The 19,928-nt window shown below is 44.2% G+C and overlaps 1 protein-coding gene across 1 annotated transcript in view; it reads left to right on the forward strand.

The window, feature by feature from the left end:
• UBE2G2 (ubiquitin conjugating enzyme E2 G2) overlaps positions 1–19,928 on the forward strand; it is a 262,047-nt gene that overhangs the window by 206,186 nt on the left and 35,933 nt on the right. The window contains exon 5 of the mRNA XM_069225715.1: positions 19,049–19,189. Coding sequence (XP_069081816.1) covers positions 19,049–19,189 — 141 coding nt within the window. The remainder of the gene's footprint in view (positions 1–19,048; positions 19,190–19,928) is intronic.

A 19,928-nucleotide genomic window follows, 5' to 3' on the forward strand; every position in this document is an offset into this window, starting at 1 on the left:
GTGGTCATGAGACCGAAAAACTTGCAGCGACAGTCCAACTGCCGCAGGCCTGGCGGTAGAGATCGCTGAATTACGAGTTGTGGGGTTTGGCCAAAGCCAAACTGCCAAAACGCTGCCTGTCCCGCAGGTCCGGTCGAACCGCCGCAGCCAGTGGTGAGCTCCTCAGGGCCGGCAGCAGGCCTAAGGCCGCAGACCATATTAGGAGGCAGTGAACCACCAGGCTTTTCACTGCGGTCTTGCGACCACAAAAACTCTGGCGGTAACGCACCCGGTGACAGAATCCCCATTCCTGTCACCGGCAAAGGCACCCCCACACGTCCACACACATGCAGACACCCCTCCCCACCCGTCCACACACTTCCAAACACCCCTCACCCAACCGCAGACATCCTTACTAACACCCCCACCCGCTCTCACACTGACATACACACACCTTCACTCACACATACGCACCCCCTCCACAATCATTCACCCCCCCCTCATCGGCACACTTGCACGCCCCCCTCATCCGCACACTTCCTTACAGACACCCCCACCCGACTGCACGCATCTACACAGATACCCCCACTCACTTGCAGACTTGTACACATGCACCCCAACTCGCATGTATCCCAAAACACACACCTACTCACTTGCACCCCAACACTCCCTCCCCTCCGCATACATGCAGACACACACACCCTCCACGCACATGCATACACACACGCACACCCATACTGCCACACATACACGCACACACATGCACAAAACACGCCCCTCCTGACCGCACACTTGCAGACATCCCCCCACCTGACCGCATGCATACATACAAACACCCCCCTCGCTCACACACATATACACCCCCCGCATTCATACACACACTCCTCTCATCCGCATTCATACACACCCCCTCCACGCACGCCCATTCCATTGCACACACACACACACCCCCCTCCCACCCTCTTTCGGTCGGTCCACCTACCTGCCTGGGCGAGGAGGTCGTCCAGAGAGGATTGTATTGGCTGTTCCACCGCAGCCCCATATCGTAATACGGTGGGCGGAGTCCTTGCGGCATGGTGGTGCTGGCAGTGGAACAGCCTCTCACCCAATGTCGGTCAGGCAGACGGTGTCGGATTTCCACCTGTGAATGACCGGAAATCTGTGGGTGACACCAGATACGGTGGTCACTGTACCACCAGCACTGGCGGTATGGTGGCAGCATTATGCACAGCGGTCTTGGCTAAAGACCGCCATTGTCATAATGAGGGCCTAAGTCTGGAGGTGAGAGAAAATAAAAAAAAACATCATCACACCGCCCACCCTAATTAAGGTGGGTGGTATAATGCCCTTTATCTGACAGTCCTTACTTTTGGGCTGTCAACAGAAGCTTTCTCTCACCAGAGCCAATGGGTGCTCCGTTGATGGAGTAGGTCTAAGTAGTGTGGGCAAACTGTTGACATTTTGGACGACGGGTACTCTGATGCATTTGCACAGGGTACCCTGGAAAACTGTTACTCATGCTCCCTAGTCACCAGCAAGCTGAACTACAGGAACACCCTCTTCGCTGGATCACCAAGCGACTCACTAGAAGACTAAAAACCATCCAGAACTTGGCAGCCAGGCTGAACCTCAACCTACCACGCAGTACTCACATCACACCACATCCCTGGAAGCTTCACCGGCTCCCGATATGCAAATGTGCTAATTTCAGACTCCTCATACACACATTCAAGGCGCTACTCAACTTAGGCCCCACCTATCTGTACAGTTGCATCTCCTTCCACCAACTGCCAAGACACCACTGTTCTGCAGGACTCCCACACATACACAGAGCTACATAAGGAGGACGGGTGCTCTCTTACATAAACAACCCCTTTAGTTCTTTGCTCTATTCTGAAAAGTGACTATGATATACTATACTAGTTACCGTGATTCTTCCATTGTAAGACATCCTTCTACATCAACAGTTCGGCGCTTCAAGCTCATAGAAAAGAAGTACTGGGGGAGATCAGTGATTAGATTTAATCGGTTGTCATGCTGATCAACATTAGTGATCCATCATCCAGTTGTGGTTGACATTGCATGCCTTTTTTCACACTTCTTTATCCATGAACTGTTTTTCAAATAAAAAAAAATGAAATAAATGTTTTGTTGTTTATGTCCAACACCCTTGTTGGTATGAGGCAGGATTACTAATGATACAGAAAGTACTGCTGGAAGTGTGTTCAAGAGGTTGCTGTAGGAAGGAGTCAAGAGTAATATCTGTGGAGAAGTGTGGCTCAATGGTTAGAGCGGCAGACCCTGATGCAGAGATCTGGCCCGGGACTAGGGTTCAATTCCCATCACGGCGGGTCTTGGGCTCAATTTCCTCGGACCTCATAATTCTCCCCTCGGTGCCAATCTAATCATCGGTCCCACTCTGTAACTCTGGGCAATAGCTTGCTTTATCTCCACAACGGCCCCAACAGCGCTGGGGTGCCTGGCTTCATCTTGGGGGTGCCCAGGAGTGGTAACTTCACAGGGAAAAGCCAGGAAGGGTTCCACAGCAGTATGCGTACAGCGCCAAGAAGCCCGACTTACAGGGTAAAAGTGCGCTATACAAGTACGAAGTTTACAGTTTATATCTGAAGCTACCAAAGGATGTAAAAGTAACACTTACCACCGGAAGCCAATAAAAGTGAATTGCAGCTATGGTGATTTTTTGATTGTGGCGAACAGGATACATGCCTTAAATCGATCGATTGATGTCCCGTTCCTCACAGCTGTGGTTCCTTTGGAAATCTTAACCCCCTCACTTAGATGTGGTGAACTGCTACATTTTTTATATCAGAGCCTTATTTGGCGCCGCCATCGGAAGCTCCTTGCTGCCACTTACGTGCCACATGTTTGCTGGCTTTAATGCAGGAGAAGTCCTATGATGTGTAGACTGGGCCTTCTGGCATTGATGTGTGTTTCCTGCCCATGGCCACCATGTGAGGTATGGCAATCCCAAGCAGGAAAATACCTCACCAACCCTGAAGCACTAGGAGAAAACTCTCTGTGTGCAGTCATTGCAATTTTGTTTCAACCCTGTTTCAGGGGACTGTTTTTCAGAAATAAAAGTAGTGCCAAACGGGGCTTAATGAAATGAAAACCTGCCCATCGTTTCAAGCTTTCACCGAACATTAGTCCACTATATATCATGGGAAGACTTTCAGCTAAATGCCTGCCAATGGCGAGGAGCTCTAACTTTTGTAGACAGGTGTCAGCTGGACTTTGGGGTGGGCGTCAAGCTTCTAGAGCAGTTCGGTGGCTTGTCCACTAAATGCTGAAAGAACTCCTTAATCTGTCAAGAGGCTCTCCTTTTTGGGTAGGCTTACATGTTTAAATTCAAATGGTGACTTCCATGAAAAAGCCTACAGTATACAGGTATGTGCCTAATCATGGTATGGTATTTAGGACAACTGTCGTTGGTTACACCATTCAGTTAGAGCAAATTCTAGTTCAAGTTTGATGCCTTGAAATCTAATCGTAATCCGAAGACCAAGGTTATGTTCTACCCCATATGGTAACTGCACGCTGTCATGATAGAAGAGTTTTTATCAACTGAATTATAGCATGCAGTTTCTGTAGGAACTGATAGGGAAAATATTGTTTATGTGCTAGTTCCCTTTGCAAGAGCCGGTTTCCATTAACCTCCATGTTAATTTTGACACATCTGAAAATGAGTGCACATCTCCTGTTAGCGATAAGTAATCTTTAGTTCTAAATTCTGTTGCTATGTTCACTATCACTTCAGCATCAGTTCCAATTATTATGTCAAAAATATTTAAAATTTAAAAAAATATGTTTTTCTGCAGCGTTCTTCAGCATATGTAAATATTTTCAGGCATCAGAATGGATCAATATTATGTCTTACAAACAATAATCATCACCCACAGTTTGTGGATGGTTACTCTATATTGATGTTGTTGTTGTGATATGATATAACGGGCACACTAAGCTGAATTTAATATCACAGTTATGTTGACGCAAATCTGCTTCCCATGACTTTTCGTCAGTAGTGTAAGTTACAGGAGAGGTATAGAAAAACAGAGCATCACACTATTTATGCCATTATTCACCCACCTAGTGGCTGGGTTTCCATATTCGGAGTTACTTTGGGTCATGAGTAACAATTCTGATCTTCACTTACCGCATAAGGTACTGTGTCTTTGTTTTCTTACCCTGGTTCCCAACTAATTGGGAATGCCTGCAAAGAGAACCAGTGAAAGCCTCATCTCCTGGTTCACAGACATGATGCAGAAAAGGGCTTCTGCAGATGCTTCATCTTCTTTGGGGATTATATCCATTTTTTGTTACCTCATCTTCCACCAAGTTACAATTTTTAAGAGGTACTTCAGTGACCTCTCACAAAGATGGGGACATATCCCGGTTTAAATTGCAACGACTTGAATAATGTGACAACTGGAAATAGCATATTCTGGAAAACTGATTAAGATGAAAGGATTTTTCTCCCATGCAAGTGTCTAGTACATGTTCTATTTACAGTATGTGTGCATTATATTATATAGAGAAGACCTCGGAAAAAGGAAAAATCCGCTGGAAGGAGCTTAACTACAATAGAAGAAAGGATGAATGTTCTCACTTGGCTAGATGTTTTGTGGATACGCAACATAATATTTCGCAGATGCGGTTTAACATTTTGGTGCAAGTAAAATTACAATTACGTGGTGGAAAGTAACTTGCAAAATTAAAAACTGAATTGGTTAATTTGCTGGAAACTCTTATATGCATTGGACTAAAAAATCATGATGTAGTGTGTTTCCTTTAATTTATTCCATGGAAAATATGTAACACAGAATAGTAGAAAGAGAAGTAGTTTGCAGGTTTGGAGAAAATGCTAGATGTTCGCGGAATGGTTCAGAGTGCATATAGTGAAGTTATTATGTTTGTTTAATTGTTTAACCCCATCAGTGTAATAATTAATAGCTGGTCTGTCTGAAGCAGGCAGTGTTGTAGAGGCAATTGAAATGTGTATGTGTTAGAATTAGATTCAGTACTGATAGATGATTTATGCTGAAGATTTAATAATGACTCCCATTATGTGTATGTAATAGATATACTGATTATTTACTGATAGGTATAATGTACTCATTTTTCTGTGAAAGGATTGGATAAGACTAGCTTTTCTCAACCTGAGGGCCAGAGACTCCCAGGGGTCCGCAACTCTTTCTCCGGTGGCCCTTGGGATAGAGTGCCTTGCTCTATCTCAAGCTGTCTCGGGAAACTGGGACAACATGTCAGCAGAAATATGTATTCAAAATTAGGCAATCCATATTTTTGATAAAGCTCATGTTTACATTTCTCACATTTTAATAAATTATATTCCCTAAGAGTGTTTATTTTTTCCAGCACATTGTTTTCCTACAGTTTTTATCATACTGCCTATTCATTTTGTACAGGGCGTGGCCTGGGTCGCTCGTAGGTATTTCCGCGAGTTCAGTTTTTAGGTCAGTGCACAGAGCAATGGTGGAATGTGCCAGTTGTAACTGTGGTTATATTTGAAAGTGTGTGCGAAGGAGGTACAAAGCTGAGGTAATATTGACAGGGCGTATTTACAGTTGAATGGGTGTGTTCTGTTCGGTTGTGTGGTGTGGTGCCCTGTGGGTGTAGGGATTATACCTTGTCTAATTATGGTTTTCGATTTAGTACCCATTAAAGAAAGGGAATGACATTGACAATTTCAGGTACGAATATTGTATTTCCTCTTGGTGCGATTACGCAGTGTAATTTATTTTAGTAAATTGAAACATATGATTCTGATGGCTACTTCTAATTGAAGATTCCCCACCTTAGGATATCCCTCGGTGCCAAACTGTATTTGGAGATTTTTTTCGCAGCAGTGATCATAAGTGCCACTGAATGGTGTTGCAGAGTTCCATGTTGGCATCACCCCGCAAGTTGAAGTCAGTTTATTTCTTTCTCCGTCTTTCAATGTGCATCTGGAGCGCCACGCCCAACTTTGTTCTGGTTCTGACGATCTCCAAACTTTATAAAGTGTATCAGTGAACAATGTCCCTGCCGAAAATGACCGGATTCATTTGACCGCAGGAAGCGGATGCCTGTCAGAGATCCATATGAGGTGTGTCTTTGGTGCTTGGTCTCAGTTACGACTAAGTTGTTTGATAAGTGCGCTCTCACGCATTCTGAAGTGATTCAAGACTAGGCAGCAGAGCGCCACGTCACTCAACACAGGAGGAAGTCGTGACCTTTATATAGGTAAAGCACCCACTCCAAGTCACAGATCTGAACTCTGCCCAGTTCTTGAGGCCGTTACCGCGATGGCTCCATTTCCCACTAGAAAATTACAAAAGCACAACTGGTTGCCATGCAGACTGTCTCCAATCATGTACCTCTACTGCATTGCAGCTATCACCGGGTGCTTCATTTTTGTTTTGGTTGCTGACTCTGATCCTGTGCTGGAGCAGGGCGCATGTCAGGATGTTGTTGATGAGGTTGGCTTGTTCCTCCCTCACTGCACTGAGGTGTCACGGTCTACCCTTTGCTTACGGCCTTTGTCAGCTGGAGCTGGAGGATGACCTCGATTCTCTGGCCAAGGTAAGGGCGTCCCTTTCCGGTAGCCATAGTACTGCTGACAGTAGTACATCAAAGGCAGTCTGTGCTCTCCAGAAGGAGTCCCAGAGAAAAGACCTCTAAGGGAAAAAAACCTCTATGACAGGAACTCCCTGGAACAGAAGAAAAAACACATGAAAAAAATATCAGACTTCCAAGTCAAGAAAAATAACTGGAAGAAAGCGGGAAGAAATCAGGAATAAAGGCTGGAATCAGAAGAAAACAACCAGAGCGTGATCACCACCAAAGGAAGTGTTGCAGCGCAAGGAGAACAAGAATCCAACTCCTTAAATACCCCTGGACAGGAAGTGACATGCAGGAAAAACCAAGAACGCCATGTTAGATTGGGAAAAGACTATAGAGTGAAATAGATGAGGATGCCATATTAGAAAGGGAACCAGATGAATGCAGGGAAGAAGACGAGAAGAAAGTCATGCTGGGAGAAAGAGAATATGGCCCCACTAGAGAAAAGAAAAAAGAAAGAAAAAGGAAGAAGAAGAAGAAAATAGCCTAAAAAGGCAAGACACCAGGTAAGTGAGAGGTGGGGTGCCCACTCCTAAGGCAGAGGCCGCGCAGCGCCCCGAACATAACGAGGCCCGATGCCCAATCCTGGACCGTGGATGTTTTGCAACTGGAAAAAAGGGCCGCGGCAAGCCCCGCAGTCGAGAAAATGGACTGCGGCTCCAACCGCGGCCCGAACCGGTTCCCCTGCCAGGCCACAGAGACCCGCAGCACAACATGATGGTGCCCTATGCATTGATTTGCCAAACTCCAGTGGGCTTGACACCTCGACTGAGACAGCTTGACTCACCACATATTCTACCAATGGAGGAGAGTAGCTCATTCTTAGTGGTTTGGAGGGCAGCGAAGTTGCTAGAGGTACAGCTGCCTTCCATTCTGACAAAAAAAACATTTGAAACAAATCCTACATCCTGGACCAACAACTTCTGGGCCCTTGCTCTCTTCCATGATGCTGTTTCAGGTGCTCTGATGGCTACCTGGTTGAAACCATGTGCATGCGCTTGTGTGATGAACAGGTATGTGGCCAGTCATCATAGATCGGCACCTGATGAGGCAGAATTTCTCAGCAAGCATCTCCCTCCATATATCCTTATCGTGCAGAACTCGACCACTGAAACAATTTCCTCTTAATTCCCCACCACTCCACTGGATATGGTGCTTCTGAGGATGTATGTCTTTGTTTCTTCAGTCACTTCGGCATTATGGTCAATGCAGTATGCCTGTTGGGTCTTCCACTATGTTCTTTGGGACATGGCCAGCGAGATCATGCCAGCATTCTCAGAAATTCTTCAGGTCTCCTTCGCTCAGACAAAACATGATTGGCACAATGCAGCTGAATATATCATCTGCATAGGTAGGATACTAGAGATTGCTTTATCAGGGTTTTGGGTTCTAGTGTGGCCCTTCAGCAGAATGCCTGGATGAGGTCCACTGAATTCTCAAACAATGCCCAAGCTTCTTTGTTGGACATGCCCTTTGATTGATCCTGCCTCTTCAGTAAGAAGGGGGATTCCGCTTCAGTGCATCCTTTGGGGTTGTTGGCTCCTCCAAAGCAATTTCTGCACTACTTTTAGAGATTTACACAATACCCCAGGGGGCTGACTTACAGACGGACATCTTTCACAACAGGTGATGCTGCAGGCAACCCAGTCCTTTCAGGATTATGAATGTGGATCCGGCAGGCAATGTGCAAACCAGCAGAAGCATGTACTTTGGCCCTTCTACAGCAGCCACAAGATTGCTTTAGTTTGCCCTCAGCTGTTCATGCTTACCTGGCGGGAAGCAGGATCCAACATTTCCTACCAGGTTGGCAAGCCATCACATCTGATAGATGGGTCTTGCAAAATATTCAGAAAGGCTATACCCTACCATTTCTTTTCTTCCTTCCCAACAAAACAGATCCCAGAGGAGCACCTGCCCGTTCTCCTACAGGAAGTTTACCTGTTGCTTTCCAGAGGTGCAGTAGAGAAGTTACGGAACTTGGAGAATGGCATGGGACAGGTACACTTGCTATTGCCTCATTCCAAAAAAAAGGATGGAGGCCTCGGGCCTGTCATGGACTTCTGTCCTCTCAATGCCTCTCTATGGAAGGACAGATGCAAAATAATCATATTGGCTCACATCCTTTCTGCTTTGGAACTGGGCACCCAGATGGTGTCTCTGGACTTAAAGGACGAGTATTTTCATGTACCTGTCCTGCAGTCCCACAACTGTTACCTGTGGTTCAAGGTTGGCTAGTAGCATTTACAGTTTACCGTGCTCCCCTTTGGCCACACCCGCTCCCTCAAGTGTTCACGGAATTGGTGGTGGTGGTCACTGTCCATCTTTGGAGGTCAGGAATCTCTGTACTCCTGTACCTCGATGACTGGCTGCTGATGGTGGGCTCAACATAGTCAGTCTTAGAATACCTTTGGGCAATGGCAAAACTCCTAAGATCATTAGGGTTCATCCTAAATGAGACAACGTCCTCCCTGATCCCTCTCAGGGGCTTCCACTCAGTAGAATCATCCGCAATATGGGGGAGTTCAGGTCTTTTCCTTTCACTTTAATTACTACTTCGAGTCTCTGCATGCGCTGAGACGGTGGATACCATATTTATACAGATGCTTCCCAGTCTTTCTTCCCCCCCATAAAGGGGATCATGAAAGTGATACTTCTGAATGATTCAGACCAATCTAGTTTTGGATTAAAAGAAATCGGTTGGCCATGAACACCAACAAGACCGAGCTAAAACCAATACGGTCATGACACATGCAGTTATCAAACGGAGTCGAGCATACTTTGAGATCCTCATAGCAAACAAGGCTATGAGTTAAGGTTTTTTTTATCCTCCTAGTGTTTTGAAGAACTGGCAAATGAGATCAGTATTTACTGCTGCTACATTCACCTGCTGAGCACACTATGCCCCTATCTAGACAAACAAGGCAGGCAGCTATTATCTGCGCTATTTCTAGTGCTTATATTGACTTTTGTAGTTGTCTGTTTCTAGGTTCGTCCAGCAAAGTTCAAAACAGACATAAAAAAATGATTGATATTATGCAGCTGAGTGGTGATGGGAAATTATAAAAAGTAACATGTCCGATACTGACCTTTGATTTGTGTTAATGCATAGATTTTTGCATAGGTTGCAGCCACAACATTGGACAGACGCTGTTTGCTAGAATTTCCATCACATTTTTCCCAGATAAGCAAGTACCCATCTGTTCCAAGATCATGGCTGCAAGTGGCAGAGGACGGTAGAAGAAACCATGCAGGACAATGGTCTAGCATTGTGGAATGTAGATACTTTGGGGATATTGATCAACAACACAGTTTAAAAAAAATGTTTGAACCCCGTCTGTCATGATGTATGAAGTCCAGGAGGAGGGGTTGGCAAGAAAGACAACATTGATAACTTTGAATGTATGTGCTGAGCAAGTGTAAATGGGCAGGATATTATTATCATTTTAAAAGAGATTATTTTTTATTTAGTGCCATTTTTTTGTTTTCCAAGTGTTCGATTTAGTGTATTTGAGAAAGTGTGTTTTTTGTTTGGGGGTGGGGGTGGCTGAGGTCCAGCACAAGTAATAAAAGTACCAACTTGTTAGGTCCAGTAAAAGGCTTCAGTAATTTAAACTTGAGCTCAACCCTTGGTGCCTCAGAGCACAGAGCAGATAGGCTTAACTTAGAGAAAATTTGTAATAAGAAATACCAAAACAGTTAAAGTCAAAAACACAACACAATACAATAGAAAAAATCCCACTGCAGTTTAAAAAAACAAACAAATTTAACGAGCAAAAGGACTCGAGGTCTAATAAGGGGGACCGGACCTATGAATTTTGAATGATTTAAGTGAAAATAGTGCCAAAAAGCACTAATTGCCAATACAGATCAGCTGGGAGACTAGGACCTAGGTGTGATTTCAGGCAGACCACAATGGAGCACAAGTCAGGTGCACCAAATGGTTCCACCCTGTCGGATGTTTTACCTTGAGACTTAGGGGCAGATTTCATTCTGGTGGACGGCCAGTTTCTTTGCCAGGGTGACTGAGTAAATTACTCCATCACCCTGGCAGAGATGTCAGATTTAGAAATGACCGCCAAGCTGTCAGTGTGTTTTTCATTTTAGTGCAAGGCTCCATCAAGATGACAAAGCCTTGCACCTAAATGTTTTATTTTTCTGGGTTCTTCAGCGCAACAGCTTGGCAAGTGTGTCCTGGTCCTGCTGATGTCCGACGTCCTACATTTTTCCAAGTCCCAGGTTTACAAATGTAATAGGAGATGTCCAGTAAAACACAATCAAAGGTCCCATGACCTTCGGTACAGCACATTGGAGTCTAGACTTGTTCTTGTAGAGGCTACCTGCAGAGTCCAGGTCCAGTCCAGCTAGTACTGGTCAGCTGGTCAGTACAGCAAAATGCCTCTTGCAGCTTGTCTCTTCTTTGTCTTGGCTACAAGTGGGGGAATGTCCAGTCCTTCAGGTCTCCTCACAGGTCCCAAACAGCAGATTCAGCCCTTCTTTTGGTCTTCCACCAGTCCAGAGTATTCTGAGGAAGTTGTTTTGGGGTGCCACATTTATGCCTGGCACTACTTAGCAGATGGGGTGGCCTCTGGCCCATTCTTTACCAATAGGGTAAATGTTCCCTGGGGCAACCATAACCACTTTTGCAGCATCCGTGGGCCCGACTTCAAACAATCCCACTGTGCCCCTGATTCACTAAATTCAAGACGAAGAAACACTTTACCCGTTTTTAAGAGGCTGTGTGCCATGTAAATGAGCATTCCCTCCTCTGTGTCACTTCAAACCAGTCTAGGGGCATCTTCAACACCCCTACCCCTTCACTTGGTTTAGTGCCTGCCTGACTGAGAGGACAAAGGAAGGGGATTGTTCAGGTGTCAACTGACATCTGCTTGTGACGGGGGGCAATTTGAAGTAAATTAAGTTTCTGGCCCAGCTGGTCTTCCTTCTGGGGGAGACGGAGGAGCGGGATGGCTCTCAACACCCAATCCATTGTCTCTGCTCTGGGAACATATTTACACACTGTAGGAAGCTGGCTCTGTATATACTATTTCAAAGTAAGAAATCGTGTGCACAGAGTCCAAGGGTTCCCCTTAGAGGTAAGATAGTGGCAAAAGTAGATAATTCTAATGCTCTATTTTGTGGTAGTGTGGTCGAGCAGTAGGCTTATCAGAGGGTAGTGTTAAGCATTTGTTGTACACACACAGGCAATAAATGGGGAACACACACTCAAAGACTTACTCCAGGCCAATAGGCTTTTATATTGAAAAATATATTTTCTTAGTTCATTTTAAGAACCACAGGCTCAAGATTTACAATTAATACTTTAAGTGTAAGGTACTTCACTTAGATACTTTAGGAACTTTGAATGAAAACCATATAATTTACAGGCTTTGTAAAAATGGCAATAAGCTATCTTCAAAGTGGACACAGTGCAAGAATCAACAGTTCCTGGGGGAGGTAAGTAAAGGTTAGATTAGGTGGTAAGTAAAACACTTATAAGTCTCAGTCCTGGGGCATAGGCAGCCCACCGTTGGGGGTTCAAGGCAATCCCAAAGTTACCACACCAGCAGCTCAGGGCCGGTCAGGTGCAGAGGTCAAAGAGGTGCCCAAAACACATAGGCGCCTATGGAGAACAGGGGTGCTCTCGTTCCAGTCTGCCAGCAGGTAAGTACCTGCGTCCTCGGGGGGCAGACCAGGGGGGTTTTGTAGAGCACTGGGGAGAACACAAGTAGGCACACAAAACACACCATCAGCGGCACAGGGGCGGCCGGGTGCAGTGTGCAAATCAGGCACCGGGTTTTGTATAGGTTTCAATGGAGGGACCCGGGGATCACTCTAGCAGTGCAGGCAGGCACAGGGGGGCTTCTCGGGACAGCCACCACCTGGGCAAGGCAGAGGGTTGCCTGGGGGACACTCCTGCGTCGAAGTTCGGTTCCTTCAGGTCCTGGGGGCTGCGGGTGCAGTGTTGGATCCAGGCGTCGGGTCCCTTGTTACAGGCAGTCGCGGTCAGGGGGAGCCTCTGGATTCTCTCTGCAGGCGTCGCTGTGGGGGCTCAGGGGGGTCGTCTCTGGTTACTCACTGGCTCGCAGTCGCCGGGGAGTCCTCCCTGAGGTGTTGGTTTTCTGCAGGTCGAGCCGGGGGCGTCGGGTGCAGAGTGTAGAGTCTCACGCTTCCGGCGGGAAACGTGAAGTCCTTGTAAGTTGCTTCTTTGTTGCAAAGAAGTAGCTGATTTTGAACAGGTCCGCTGTTCACGGGAGTTTCTTGGTCCTGTAGTCCAGGGCAGTCCTCTGAGGCTTCAGAGGTCGCTGGTCCCTGTCGGATGCTTCTCTGGAGCAGGTTTTCGAAGTTGGAGACAGGCCAGTAGGGCTGGGGCCAAATCAGTTGTCGTCTTCCTCCTTCTCTGCAGGCTTGTAGGTCAGCAGTCCTTCTTTCTTCAGGTTGCAGGAATCTGATTTCCTGGGATCTGGGGAGCCCCTAAATACTGAATTTAGGGGGGTGTTTAGGTCTGGAAAGGAAGTAGCCAATGGCTACTGTTGCTACACCCTCTTTGTGCCCCCTCCCTGTGGGGAGGGGGGCTCATCCCTAATCCTATTGGGGGGACTCCTCCAAACTCAAGATGGAGGATTTTTAAAGGCAGGGGTCACCTCAGCTCAAGACACCTTAGGGGTTGTCCTGACTGGTGGGTGACTCCTCCTTGTTTTTCTCATTATCTCCTCCAGCCTTGACGCCAAAAGTGGGTGCAGTGGCCGGAGGGGCGGGCATCTCCACTAGCTGGGATTCCCTGGGGCGCTGTAACAAAAAGAGTGAGCCTTTGAGGCTCACCGCCAGGTGTTAGTTCCTGCAGGGGGAGGTGAGAAGCACCTCCACCCAGTACAGGCTTTGTTCTTGACCACAGAGTGACAAAGGCACTCTCCCCATGTGGCCAGCAACATGTCTGGTGTGCGGCAGGCTGGCAGGGACTGGTCAGCCTACACTAGAAGTCGGGTATGTTTTTAGGGGGCATCTCTAAGATGCCCTCTGAGTGTATTTTAGAATAAATTGCACACTGGCATCAGTGTGCATTTATTGTGTTGAGAAGTTTGATACCAAACTTCCCAGTTTTCAGTGTAGCCATTATGGAACTGTGGAGTTCGTGTTTGACAAACTCCCAGACCATATACTTTTATGGCTACCCTGCACTTACAATGTCTAAGGTTTTGCTTAGCCACTGTAGGGGCATAGTGCTCATGCACATATTCCCTCACCTGTGGTATAGTGCACCCTGCCTTAGGGCTGTAAGGCCTGCTAGAGGGGTGACTTACCTATGCCACAGGCAGTGTGAGTTTGGCATGGCACTCTGAAGGGAGTGCCATGTCGACGTAGTCATTTTCTCCCCACCAGCACACAAGCTGTGAGGCAGTGTGCATGAGCTGACTGAGGGGTCCCCAGGGTGGCATAAAACATTCTGCAGTCCTTAGAGAACTTCCCTGGCATCAGGGCCCTTGGTACCATGGATACCAGTTACAAGGGACTTACCTGAGTGCCAGGGTTGTGCCAGTTGTGGAGACAAAGGTACAGTTTAGGGAAAGAACACTGGTGCTGGGGCCTGGTTAGCAGGGTCTCAGCACACTTTCAAATCATAACTTAGCATCAGCAAAGGCAAAAAGGTTGGGGGTAACCATGCCAAGGAGGTATTTCCTCACACACACACCTCATCAGGGTTATTTACCAGTTGGTGGCTAATGCAAATTAGCCTGCATGGGTGTATCTTGGTGAGAAATATTGGAGGGGGGGGGCGGTGACCTTCAGTTTATCCAGCAATGGTGCTGCTGTATCCAGTTAAGGTAAATTATATGACATGGCATAAGGGGGGCAGTTGGGACAGAGTGGAGTGTGGGTTGTTAAGGGTACTACAACAGTGGCAGTATTCACAATGGCTTGCAAAACAACCAACACTCTCCAAGATCTTAAAAACAGATGGGGAGGGAAGGAGAGAGAAAGAGTGTTTGTATTCATCTGTGTTTTTTTTTTTAATCCAGATGAAATCAGAGACCTTCCCATATTTGACCATAAGCCCCTGTACCCAACTTTTTACACTTATTTCAGGGTTGTAACACCCCACACCCCTGTGCAAGAGCATTAGGCAAGGAATATGTAACTTTTTAAAAGTCCTTTTACCTTTATATTTTTAAAACATCCAACTTCACGATTAGTCCGGGCTTTTGATAAATGTCAGAAATAGTTGCTTAATCATTTTTCTAGTGAATCTTTAGCTTAAGATAGAAAAATTAATATTTTATACTTCTTCCCAGTGTTTCTCTTTGGGGCAGCCAACCTTCCTAAAGAGAAGATTGCTTTTGGGTGCAGGTCACTGTAAGGACATGCTAACTTTAAATTTCTACATATCCTGCTTTTGAATACCATGCCCCCTGCCTTGTAGACTACAAAGCCTACTTAAGGTGACTTATTAATATTTGAAAGGGAAGTTTTCTCTTTTCAGAAAGGGTTGTTTTGACAGGCTGGGGCTACGGTTTTAAACTACAGCTGCCAACCGGCTGTGGTTGGACGGGAGTCATGTTTGCCTGGTCATACTAGTAGATGGTACAGTAGTGCTGTAGTCCATAGGTGACATTTAACGTTTAATGTCAAGGCTGTATTTAGGGGCACCATATACCTTGGCCTTTATAAGAAAGTTAACTAGGCCAATTAGGGTTTAGACAAGTTCGACCTATTGTAGGGGTCAGAACTCAAACACTGGGCATTAGAGAACAGTATCCCAATGTGCAAAGTCTAAAAACCAGCAATAAAAAAAAAGAGAATTTTCTCACAGTGTGCTGATGTCTTGTGTTTGCTTTTATTTACTTTTGTTCTTTTGAGTTCGTAGTATTTGGTCATTATAAATTAATAAGGCCAGGCCTTTGCTCCTTAGCACATTATTTGAGTCATGTTAATGCACTCTAACGAGCAATGTTCTTCAGCTGGTAAAAGCTTGCCACAATCTCAACCCCCAGTAAGGGCAAAGCTGACTTTCCATCTTAATATTTTTATCATGACATTTGATTAAGTAAAGAGAGAGTTGTTACTGTCAGAGTTTGAGGAGCACTTCTTGTGAAGCTGGAGTAAGATATGTTCGTGGAGGCAATACATGAGAAATGCATGAACAATCTGGTTACTCAGTTCAAATACAGAAGACCGGAATGGAATGATGGCTCTTATGAAAACTGGACCTCATACTCAAACTTGCGGAACTCCTGGCATGTCATTCGTAATAGAGGAAGTAAAAATAGGTGCATTCATTCCTTTCAAATTGTTTCTTCTTCTTTGGCAATCACACATGCTAATATTTCAAGCTGTATTCATCCTTATATTATTTTGTTTTATATTTTGCTAAGCAACTTATTTTTATTGATATAGCAGTTGTCCTGCATTGTAAATTAGAAACCACATGCACATTACTTTACAAGTTGGCTTTAAAAGAGCTCCGGTGAAAACATGCTGTTGCTATTAAAGTCCTCACTCGCTGATATAAAAATATGTACTTTATTTCTATGTTATTGCCTAAAGGAAAATACAGCAGCTTTAACAGGCAGCATCTGTCTACACCCCTTGCATATTCCTTTTCTCCCCATTGTACTGTTTCACCTCAGAACCCTCAAGACCACTGGTTCATTACTTGGAACCTGATGATCATTCAAAGCAAGCCTGCAAAAAATCCCCCTCTTTATAAAAACATGCAACTATTCAAATATACAAACATTTTTTTTTTTTTTTTAAATCCTATACATATATTATATATTCCTTACACAAAACATAAAAAAGATTTATATTTAACATAACTAAATATATAAATCCTATAAATAAATATTGAATAATCCTAAACATACAGACGAAGGAATATGATCTACGGGAAAAAAAACATACTCTATCTATTACTGTGCACATAGTCTTCTAACCATTTAGGTGGTTTCTTAGCTCTTTTCCCCACATCGCATTCACCTTTCTGCACCAACGACTTTTCATTCTCAGATCTAACAATGACTTTATGCTCTTCCTCACACCCAAAATTCTCACCACTCTCATTATTCTCTAGCAACCCATTCCCCTTTCTTCAATGAACTCAGCACTTGGTTCCGCATTCTCCTCCTGAGTACCCAATTGTGTATGATTCTCATGTTCACTTCAATTGGAACTTGTCCTCTTGGCATTTGTCCCCTTATCATCCTCCCACAACTCTGAAACAGACCTGTGTGAGTCACCATGATTTTGCTTCCATATTTCACTCAGTGCTACAGCCACTCAATTTAAATTCCATATTTTTCCATTACTTAACCTTACTGAATTGCACATAACTTCAACAAATTCCACAGGTTCATCCAAACAAGATTCCCCTTTTGATACAAAACCAGGCTTCTTAATCCAGACCCAATCTCTCGATTTTATTTTCACTGGTTTAGATACTTGATTTATGTCATGGTACTCCTTACTCTCTTCTTGACTCTGCTTAATTTTCTATTGTATCTTTTCAAAAAACCATTGTTCCACACCTACACGGAATAACCATGCATGTGTAAACTTGATTCTAGGATTCATACCACACATCATGACAAATGGTGATACACCTGTGGACTTATTATTAGTGACCCAGTAAGCCCAAACCATCTTACCTAAAGGAGTTATCCAATCCTCATTACTTGCCATAGCCAAATGTATCACACCTTTGATTACTCGGTTGAACCTTTCCACCATTTCATTCCTACTTGGATTGTAAAGTGAGGTTGTCTTATGCTTAAAACCAATACGTTCAAATTACAATTTGGCCTTATGGGAGACAAATTGTACCCTGTTGTTACTCAGAATATTGGATGGACTACCTACAGAAGTGAAAACTTGATCTAGAAATTCCAAAACTGCGTCTGTATCCACCTTATCTACTATTTTCACTGTCAGCCAGTAAGAAAATAAATCAATTAAAACTAATGCATACTTCTGAGGACTTCCAAAAGGCCGCACAGTGTCAGTAGCCACAGAGTATCAAGGATGTTCTGGAATCAAACATTCACTAATAGGAGGTCTTTAAGTCTGCAAAGCTTTGTCCGCTAAAACACAATTTAGACATTTTCTTACGTATCTTTACACTGCTATGTCCATTCCTGGCCACCAAAACAATTTTTTTTACAAGGACGTGGTCCTAAATTGATTACAACTTTATGCAAATTCTCTGTAAGAATTGCTTGTTGTCCTCTCAAAATAGTGTCATTTTCTACAGAGAGATCAGATCTAAAAGGTTTAGTGGATTGGGTCAATTAATCCTTCCTTGAACAACCCTCAAACAAATGAGTCTTAACTGACTGTAACACTTTGTCATTCTTGTACTCTTTAGCACACTCTTGGCGTTTGACTGCGGTTTTACCACTATGATTCACCAAAGCCACTAGAAATTTGTTCAACTTCTCATCCTTGCATTCTTCCATGTCATTTGACATTCTTGTTGCAACTTTCATTGTCACCCTCAGAACTATCCTCATCTTCCTTACTAGTGGGTTCATTCACACACTTAACAGATTTTTTTTTCTCCTACATACTTTCGCAAAATGCCCTATGAAGCCACAACTGCTACACCTTTCTTTGGTAACAGAACAATTGTTTCTAAAAGACAAATTATCCATTGCAGTCACATTTGTAACCCTTAGTTTGCTCTTTGGCCTTTGTGTCTTTTACAGGATATTTGGTTGTCCTGTTTTTATTTCGAATTTTGTTCACAATCTCATTCTCTTTCACCTCTTGTTTTAACGCTCCTGCACACCTACTTCATAACTCAGCTTAGCGAATTATCGCTAAAACATCATTTAACTAAGAATCCCCATTACCTCAAAATGTTCCTGAATAGCAGGGTTATTTGCATGCATTACTAACTGATTTCTGATCATGTCATCATGTAAGATCCCACATTTGCAATCCAATTCTAATTCCTTTAGTTCATATTCAACATAGCAACATACTCATCAACAGTTTTGTTCTTTCCCTGTTTACTTTGAAAGAAGTTGAAAATGCTAATACCAATACAAACCGTAGGTGTGTAATAGACATCCAATTCTAATATAGTAGCATTAAAAACACTCACATCACCACCACCTCTCTTTTAGTTGTTTGAGAATAAGCTTTAAGTCCCATGGGACCAGAAGAGTATAACAAAATGTTTTTCTTTTGTTCCTCTGACATGGTATTATTTTCATCAGTAGCTGCAATGTAATTTAAAATATATCCCTTCCACTTCACCTATTTCAAAACAGTACCTGGAACCCGATAATCATTAAAAACAAGCCCACAACACATGCACATTACAGTGGCATGGCAAGGGCTGAGGTGAGAGGATGACATTTTGAATGCTAGGTAGGGATTGGTTGGCAATTACACTTCTCTTTATTGATGTTCTACATTTATATTCTCTCAACAGTTTACCCAGACGGTAGGGTTTGCATCTCTATCCTTCACGCCCCAGGTGATGATCCCATGGGCTATGAGAGCAGTGCTGAGAGGTGGAGCCCAGTACAGAGTGTGGAGAAGATCCTCCTCTCAGTTGTCAGCATGTTGGCAGGTAAGATGAGCCTTAAGATGTCCAGATGGTTCATTAAGTTGAGATGTCCTTTGCTTGCACAGAGGAACACCACAATCAACTATATCCTTTGCACTTTAATTTGCTCTACTTTTTGCTGTGTTTCGAAATTGTGGCTTATCGGAATTTTCCATCATAAAATGTTGTAGAAAATGTGTAGATCTGCTCTACCCTTTCAGATTTGCATGTTTGGAGTTTTGATAACCAAACCGACAGCGAGATGAAGCCATAGGAATGATGTAATACGCGATGAATCCACACGAATGATGTAATGCTCGATATGCAGATCACTGTAACAACATGATGCGACATAACACAATAAGATAACATAACACTATAGAATGATCCATTGTTTTTCCCCTGTGAATTCAACAAACATGCCACTCCACTGGATGTGTTCCATCTCTTTTTTGGTGTGCCGTGAGGACTGTGGGGACACCAACATGTTTTACCCCTTTTCTGAGTGAGAGTGGTATTGTATTATGTAGTGGTTGGTGGTGGCAGCAAAAGAATAGTCCAGCAGCATCTCTGCCCATTGTGGTAGACTGCTTAGGGGTTCTCCCTAATAAAAATGCCTTTCCATTTCCCTAATCTGGGGTCGTTGTTTTAATTAAAGGTGCGACACGCGTATGTGTATGTACTGTGGTTTACTTAACTTGGTGAATGATGGGGTCCGTTAGCTTACAAAATGGTGGATGTTACTTATGAAGGATTGCTTTGT

This window comes from Pleurodeles waltl, chromosome 3_1 (genome assembly GCF_031143425.1).
Source record: "Pleurodeles waltl isolate 20211129_DDA chromosome 3_1, aPleWal1.hap1.20221129, whole genome shotgun sequence".
NCBI classification, from domain to species: Eukaryota; Metazoa; Chordata; class Amphibia; order Caudata; family Salamandridae; genus Pleurodeles; species Pleurodeles waltl.